The 9,095-nt window shown below is 31.5% G+C and overlaps 1 protein-coding gene across 1 annotated transcript; it reads right to left on the minus strand.

Annotated features, from left to right (window-relative positions):
• Window positions 1–3,975: 3,975 nt before the first annotated feature.
• On the minus strand, window positions 3,976–8,707 carry LOC25488222 (eukaryotic initiation factor 4A-3). Its single transcript, XM_013607894.3, has 8 exons — window positions 8,296–8,707; window positions 6,976–7,216; window positions 6,795–6,875; window positions 6,045–6,152; window positions 5,844–5,963; window positions 5,530–5,697; window positions 4,586–4,672; window positions 3,976–4,400 (listed from the first exon to the last, which is right to left on the minus strand). The coding sequence occupies exons 1-8, from the start codon at window positions 8,595–8,597 to the stop codon at window positions 4,287–4,289; spliced, it is 1,221 nt and encodes a 406-aa protein (XP_013463348.1). The 5' UTR covers window positions 8,598–8,707; the 3' UTR covers window positions 3,976–4,286.
• Between the last annotated feature and the right edge of the window lie 388 nt (window positions 8,708–9,095).

Here is a 9,095-nt window from a genome sequence, read left to right on the forward strand (position 1 = left end):
TTATTTTATGAAATAAAGAGTTATTTATCAATATTTATATTTTATAAGACATCATTTTATAAGAATAAACATCATTTCATTATTTATAAGAATCATATTAAATTTTTAACATTTTCTCATAAAAAATAATAAATATTCTTTGTTATATGTAACAAAAATTCAAAAAATGTAAAATTTTATTTCGTCGACACTTTCGGTAACTAAGATCTAATTATTGTAATTGTTAATGATAGAAAACAATTCTTTTTTTTTTAAAAACAACTCGTTTCAATATGAATTTGATGATTTGGTGTACCGGTACACTCAAATTTTTGAGTGTACCATAGAATTTGCCCAACAATTATGGATGCTCTAAGAGCATCTTCAGACTTCGGTGCTAAAATTAATATTAAGTTTTACCTCGTTTTTTTAGGGGAAGTTTTACCTCATTTTTTGTTTTTTATAAGTCCTTTTCAAAGTAGGTAATTATTTTGTAAGCATATATTGGACATTGAATTTGAATTTCGGCGGAGATTTAAGGTCCGTTTGATAAACATGATATAATAAGGTGCTAGATAAGAATAAGATATGATAGTGGTAGGATAATCAATTATCCTATTATGTTTTTGGTGCGCGTGTGATAAGAAATAAGATAACAATATGATATTATTTCATGTATTTTTACATACTTGATAGTACATGATAAAACGTATATATTTAATTGACAAAATTATCCTTGTGAAATATATACTATATTTAGAAGAGAAAAAACTAAGTTTCATTTTTTTAATTAAAAATAGAAAAAGTAATCAATAATTTCTTATAATTATAAAAATTCATTGACACTAATAAATTTAAAATTGTATCAAATTAAATTTGTCATTCACAAACAGCACTAAATTACTTATATGTTATGTAACAAAAAAAATAATACTTATATTTTGTCAAAAAAAAAAATAATAATACTTATATGTTGTGCCTTAAAAATTGTTTGCACGGTTGGGTTGGTTGGGGTGAGGTGAGGGGCGAAAATGAAAACCTAATGATACTGATGCACGTACTAGTACTGAGTACTACTGTACTAGTATGTTTTCTAACATAATTGAGACACTTCAAAATGTAAACTAGTTACAGCATCTTTAAACTTCAGTGCTAAAATTAAGTTTTAACTTATTTTTAGTGAGTTATAACCAGCCACATTAATTTTTTGTTTTTTTACAAGTCTTCTTCAAAGGAGGTAATTATTTTTGAAGCATATATTGGACATAATTTTGATTTTCGGTGGAGGTTTAAAGTTCGACGTAGAAGTTTTAACTCTTTCGTTAGACCAAATTCTCCATGTTGGTAACCATTCACGTTGTTATTAAGAACTGTTCGAAATTTTTGTTTCAATGATTAATTATTTTAATTTTTTGAGGGAATATAATTATTTTAATTAAACACTCAAATTGAAAGTTGGTGTATCTGTTCCATATTTCAAACTAAATGCATCAATTTTATTTAACCAACTTTTGCTTATGATTAACATCAAGAGAGTATCTTTTATTCTCTCACTCTATTATTTATGAATGTATTTGAATCCAAGGATGGAGTTATGCTGCGTGTTTACGCCTTATGAGAGCTAGACGATATGGCAGCGAGGTTCAAAGCGAGTAAGAAAACACAAGACACGAAAAGGAGAAATATGGTACTTGAGTTATTTGTCAACTTATTATTTACTTGACCATAACATGATGACTTAGGATTGTTTGATAACATATCATGCCTCTTATATTTTGATTCTTGAATGTTATGTGCTTATTTTCAACATGCCTCTAGATTCTTAACATGTTAGAAAATGACTTGCATGTTTTCTAAATGTCTCACATGTTCATAGTTGTCTCACATGTTAATTATCTAAGTGTCAATGCATTTGAACATACTGCCTTACGACTAGTATGAACATGACATTGTGCATCCTCATGTCCTTAATGATTCCTTGCAAATTGCAATAAATGTTTCACTTGTTCACTCATGATAACATGCTCATTCAATATCATATGATATATGTGTATAATTGTTTTTCTCTTATTTATGTATGTATGTATTGTCTTTAATGATTTTTGACTATTCATCCTTTCTTTCTTTGTCTATATGTGTTCGCAAAAACCTAGTTTATATGTTACGAAAACTTTCTTCATTAAAAAGCTTTTGTGTCGTTTTGGTGACTGGTGTTATCTGAAACTCATCATGGGTAGGTAACCCAATGCTCTGTGGGCAATAATAAAGGCGAAAATGATTAGCCTTGATGTCTCCTGGTTAGATTTAGGAATGCATTTAAGTAGTTTGTAAGGATATCAGTCGAGTTGATTATACGTCTATTTTATAATTAAAGTGAACTTTCAGTGTCTATGCAAAAGTTTAAAATGTGACATCTCTGAGCTTCATTTTTATAATTGTGGGCACAAAAATACGTTCTAAGGAGGCATTGCACACAGATTAAAGAAACAAAAAATGTCACTAATGAAAGAAGATCAAAACAAAAACGGGGCGTCATAGTACCCTGAAAATGGGAGAATTCACACACTACCAACGTAATTAACTTGTAATGCTACATTACGTAGGCCATGTTGTTTTAACAGTAGGACTAATGTTTACCAATAAATACCAAACGTGTACATTTTTCAGAACACACACACATTACTTTGTATTCATTTTTGTTCAATAGCTTAAATCCTTGAACAGTCCAAATGAAAGAGTGTGAAGAAGATATGTCATCATATTACGGTAGATATATTATATATAATCTTTAAAGGGTAATATTATTTGTGTCATGCCATAAAGCTTGCTAGAGGGAATGACATGAATTTGTCACAAAAAAAAAAAAAAAAAAAAAAGTTAAATATGCAGTCGATATCACTAAAACTGGTTGTATGTTTGATTTTTTGCTTAAAGAAAAGAATTATGAATTCTAGATATGAATTATGAATGATAATAGATTGCACCATTTAAATATGCATTTTGTCTTAAGGAAAATTTTGATCTGTAGTAAAAATGTTTTGGTTAAAGTATTTTATTCTTTTATAGTCTCAAAATTTTATTGCATTAATGATCCTATATTTAGTCAATGAATCTATGGATTTTTCAAAGAAAAGTTTTAGAAAAAATATGGTTTGGTGATGCATTTGTGTGAGCCAAACCTTGTAAGGGTATTTTGGGTACAAAATTATTAAATTTTGCTTTAGATTGTAGTCAGATGGATGCATATGTTTAAAACGATATAAATGGACATAAATTTTTGTCCCAAATCTCCAATGTGCACTTCAAACAAAGACGTTGTCTTTAAAAATTTCCAGAAAAAAAACATCATATCCTAGTTAATTTTAGAGTTGTTCTAACTTGTACCAAAGATACATATTAAGAAACCCAAAATTATTAACAACAGTATTTAACTATATAGTAAATTAGGCGATAAAGTTCTATATCAAAAATTGCGAGTGATTGATATAGGCTATAAATATGAGTTGACATATTAAGGATCCAGCCTTGTTAAGGTTAGCATTTCCCTGATTATTTTATTACATCTTCCAAAATTAATTTCAGGAAAAGTTCATAAAAACAATAATTTCTACTTCTACAAATATGCATCAAGTTCATAAAAACTTTTCCTGAAAGACAAAACTAAAATTTGTTTTAATCAAAAAACTCTTGTGAACTAAAAACTACTCTAAACTGACTAAACCTTACGCAAGGTAGGTAGCGGGTAAGTGAAAATATACTACCACCCAAGCATGTCGAAAATAGCTTCTCTAGATCCATACTCACTCATTCTCATATGACATGGTTGCAATTCATTTGCATATCAGTGAATTCTTCCAACAAGCAAATTCAAAGTTCACGGTGTTAAATCCCAGAACGAAGGAATCCCTGAACAGTGATTCAAACTTAACTGGTGTGGTCTAAAATTTCACTTCTCGTAATCTAAAATAAGATAAATACATAAATATTACACATAAATTAGCTAAATAATAAACCTCGTCAAAACAATCACGTATCATTTGAATCACAAAATTAGATATTCCACATCGAATGTAAGCAATGGACAAAGCATTCCAACTCAATTTACAAATTGATCTCAAGTCTCAACCATTTCAACAAAGAAAAACATTATCCCTGTGGTACAGTCGAGCACACTAAAAATCTAATACACCAAATGTCAAAAGTTTCAGAAGAACATCACAGAGGTATCAAAACGAAACCACAATCAAACACTAATTCCTACCACAAATTTGACAAACGCACTCCACTCAGCATACTGCCTTGTCCTTTTATATAAGATCAGCAACATTCATTGGCATCTCATCAATCTGGGTACTGTAATATTGCTCAATATCTCTCAAAATCTTGATATCATCGCTTTTAACAAAATTTATTGCAACACCCTGCAAAACCATGATCGGCCCAACCATAAGTAATGTATATCGAACAAAGAGCAGGAAACCAAATCAGAGCATGTGAGTACTAAAAGACTTGTAAATAAATCGATAACTCTCAAAATCCTCCAGTGTAAAACAGTTTCAGATATGAAAATTAGACTAACTACTTGAGTTAAGAAACAATTAAATACCTTTCGCCCAAAACGTCCAGAACGACCAATCCGATGAATGTAGAGCTCTCGATTATTTGGAAGGTCATAATTGATAACTAGAGAAACCTGATAACAGAAGCAATTGCATGATCAATATCAAACGGATGTTAAGAAATTTTAATTTGTTTGCATTACTTATAAACAAAAACATGTTACTATATTAGTGCATACCTGCACCCTACTAAAAAATGACACACCCAGGGCACATAATTATTACCACCACCAAATATTCAGCAAAGGAAAAGCATAGTTGCAGAATTAGAATCACAATGAGCAATTGGAACGCTTATGCCCAACAATCGGTATACTAAATAAGTTTGTCAGTCTAAACAGTTGTGTTATTCCTAGTTGTGATAAGAACATCTGTCTACTTCTCTTCAGGCCAGCAGTTATTTTTAACACTTTCTGTTTGGGTGAGAATTTGAAAAACATGATTTTAAACAAACTTGATTTTGTAAAATTGATTACATTAACATTGAGTTTTAATCGACTGTTTCTAAACTAGATGTTCAGATATTTTTTTACTGCAAGTTTATGTAAATCTTGTTGCAAATTTCTCAACCTAATGCAAAAGCACGTTTTTTTTGACAAGAAAATTATTATTGAATCAAAACAATCAAACATCTTTATCTTTACTACATCAAATAGCGATTGACAGGAGACATGATCAACTGACACCCTTCATCAGTAATCCAAACACATACATTGAAACAGAAACACAACCTAAGCAACTGAAATAACATGGCTCTTGGCATATTGGCGAAGCATTTCATAATCCATGCAGTATCTTTACCAAATATTTAAGCAATGTAAATTCATCATATTTTAGAGGCACAAATAATAATAATAATAATAATAATAATAATAATAATAATAATAATAATAATAATAATAATAAAATGCACACTGGACAGATAACTTGCCTGTTGTACATCAAGTCCACGAGCCCAAACATCGGTTGTTATTAATACTCGGGTTGTTCCAGCACGGAATTCACCCATAATGGCATCTCTTTCTCTTTGAGGCATGTCACCATGCATTGCTGAGACGGTGAAATTATTGTTACGCATTTTTTCAGTTAACCAGTCAACCTGTTCCAAAGGGAATATATATATTAACTGTGATAATTATAATGATAAGATAAAAACTGTAAACTGATCAACATGTGCAAATAAAGAGTATAGAATCTAATAATCTACCATACTGATCCTACGGATCCTTGATAGTTTTCTTTTACCTTCCGCTTGGTGTTACAGAATATAACAGCCTGAGTAATGGTGAGAGTATCATATAGATCACACAGAGTATCAAACTTCCATTCCTCCCTTTCAACTGCAACAAAAAATTGCTTGATGCCCTGTAATAAGGAGGCAGGGTTATTGTATTAATACCCAGTAAAACATCAGAAAGCACAGGGACAATAAAAGCAATTGCTTACCTCCAATGTCAATTCATCACGCTTTACAAGGATCCTCACAGGATCTGTCATAAACTTGTTTGTCATCTCCAGAATCTCATGAGGTAGCGTAGCAGAAATAAGGCAAACCTACACAGTATTAAAAAAATGATTCAGACACTACATAATTTTGGAAAGAATAAAGACAAGACTGTTCCACAAATTTAAAACGTCCATAACAAACATTAACTGGGATCAAGGACCCTAAAGATGCATAATAGTTAAGTTATAAAATGAGCTAAAATTTTAGGCAATTTGGCCGACACAAGTTTGAAAACCAAATAAAGACAACATATTTATAAAAATCTGTATCAGAACCTTATCACTTCACTTAGGTTCTTCATTCAAGAACACAAATGAAATGGTTACTGCTACCAGCTTGTATTACGAAAAAATAAACAGCTACATTGGTTGGTTGAAACATAACGTGACTCCATATGATGCCAGGTCACTAAATCCAATTATCAAACAGGAACACTACAAACCTCTTATATCCCTCCCTATTTAATAGCACATTTTGTCTGACCAGGAAATTGGTATGTCTAAAATCCAATATTCAATACTATTTTTGTTTAATGTCACTGTTAATCCTTAAGCCATTATGAATTCTACTTACAAAAACTAACTATCCATGTCACCTTAGTTTGTTTTAAGCATATAATAAGATTTCAAATTGCAGAAATTCAACTCCAAAAACAGTGACAAAAATGAGGGCATCAAGGTAAAGAGAACCTGAAGATCCGGTGGGAGATATCTATACACATCATAAATCTGATCTTTAAACCCTCTGCTCAACATTTCATCAGATTCATCCTGAATTTGAAAAGAAAAATATGAGACAATCCTTGACACATGACGAGAAAGAAGGAAAAAACATAAAATCAAGCATCGGAAAGTAGAATCAATTAATTACCAGAACTAGCAACTTGATAGCCCTGGTGCGCAATGTTCTCCTCTTTATCATGTCACAGACTCGGCCAGGAGTTCCAGATACGACATGAACTCCATGCTCAAGTTTTCTAATGTCTTCTCCCACACTTTTTCCTCCAATGCAAGCATGGGCTTGTATATTGATAAAATCCCCAATTGTCAATATAACTTTCTCAGTCTGTGAGGCCAGTTCTCTTGTCGGAGACACAATTAAAGCTTGCACTCTGTCAAGATATAACAAAATTGGACACACATTAATAAACTGATGTACTTTGTTCCGAGCAAACCACACATCATTGAGGTTATGCATATACCAAATGATTAAAAATCTCCAGGACAAAAAGTGAAAAACATCAAATTTTCATTTATAAATTAAAAGAACTATATCAGAATAGTAACCGTAGTATATAGTCTATACAAAATACGAACAATAATCATTTTATTACTTTCACTCTAACAATAATCATCAAGTCCTACATTCACTTCAAATTTAAAAAAAAATATTCAAGTATCTCTAATGCAAGCAGCTTATTAAGTTATTAAGCATTCATTAACAAACCAAATGCCAGTATTACATGCACCCATAACAAATCATAATGTCTTGAAATATAAATCATTGACTTCCTCACTCTACTCTACACTCACTCTAGATGAGCCAACTCTAAAATTTTCTCCCTTGAAAACAACCCATCCAAAACATACAAGGCCTGTTTGGATTGACTTATTTGAGCTTATCTACTGGCATAAGCATTTGTGAGACTGTTTGGGACATTTTATGGTAACAACTTACGGCATGTTCATAAGCCGTTAACAGCTTATTTTAATAATCTGTTTTCAGCTTATTTGCATAAGCTCTCCAGCCACCAGAACAGCTTAAGAAATCAGTTTTTATAGCTTAAATAAGAACAGTTTGACTTTATTTTATCGTTTGTTATGAATACAGGGACCAAATCCCTCATTAAACTTTCTCTAATGTCTTCAAGAATCTTAAATCCATATAATCCAGTATCACAAAAACACTAATGCTAACTCAAAAACCCTAATTACCCTGAAAAACCCTAATCAACGAATTCAACCTCAAATTACTCTCTACTTATACTTTTCTCTTCCAATGGCTAATCCAAACAAATTAACACAAGAAAACATGAATCGAACCTCAAAACCCCTAATTACCCTAAAAAAACCTAATCTTGAAATTCAATCTCAAATTAATCTCTACTTCAAATTTTCTCTTCAAATTCCAAATCCAAACAAATTAACTAACACAACAAAAATCAAAAGCAAGATTGAAGAAGAAACTCACTCTCTGACGGAGGTATCAACAACCTGACAAACCGTCAAGGCAATCATCGAGGTCTTTCCAGTACCAGATTGCGCCTGAGCAATAACATCCCTTCCCTGAATAATCGGGGCAACCGCACGCTGTTGAATCGCAGAAGGTTTCTCAAATCCGTATTGGTAGATTCCACGAAGCAAATCGTCTTTTATCCCCATCTCTTCAAAGCTTCCGATTGCTTTCACGCCTTCGGTTGTTTCGAAATCCATGTCCTCGTTCGCCGTAACCGTTCGTCGGCGATTCGCCGGAACCACAGAAGCTGTCGCCATCGCCGCCGAGATGAAGGAAGAAGGTTTGGTTGAGAGACGAGTTTTTTTGTGTTTGCCCTAGAAAAGTAGAATAAGCTACACCTTACGTTTGCGAGCTAAAAAGCATTTTGCGAATTTATTTATACTATGGTACCAAAATATATTTGATTTATCTTTTTTTTTTTTTTTTTCCTTTTTTTCTTACAGATTTGGTAACAAAAAAAAAAAAAAGGCAAAATTATCTATTGTCCTTTATTTTTATTTATAATTCATGTTAACCGACGTCCCTAGGGCATTAATTAAGGAAGTTTATAAATGAAGTTTTAAAGTGAAAATAACACTTTTTATCCTTTTAAAAAGTTAACAACAAAGTTCCAGTGTATTACTTACTACATTTGTTCCTTAATCGATGCCCTTAATATCATTTTAGTACTCGTCCAACGAATCATAACATTACTACTCTCATCATGTTCCTACAACGATTTAGTCATAGAGCTACTAGTTACTAGTAACAATACT

The sequence above is a fragment of the Medicago truncatula genome, chromosome 2, assembly GCF_003473485.1.
Source record: "Medicago truncatula cultivar Jemalong A17 chromosome 2, MtrunA17r5.0-ANR, whole genome shotgun sequence".
In the NCBI taxonomy this organism is placed as follows: domain Eukaryota; kingdom Viridiplantae; phylum Streptophyta; class Magnoliopsida; order Fabales; family Fabaceae; genus Medicago; species Medicago truncatula.

Bases quoted from the DNA above. Each gene is read 5' to 3' on its own strand.
- LOC25488222 (XM_013607894.3), bottom strand. From the start codon at position 8,597: ATGGCGACAGCTTCTGTGGTTCCGGCGAATCGCCGACGAACGGTTACG. The intron at 5,964-6,044 runs GTAAGCAATTGC...TCCTTATTACAG, and splicing joins GTGATGAATTGACATTGGAG to GGCATCAAGCAATTTTTTGT. The intron at 4,401-4,585 runs GTATTTAATTGT...ATGGTTTTGCAG, and splicing joins CTGGACGTTTTGGGCGAAAG to GGTGTTGCAATAAATTTTGT.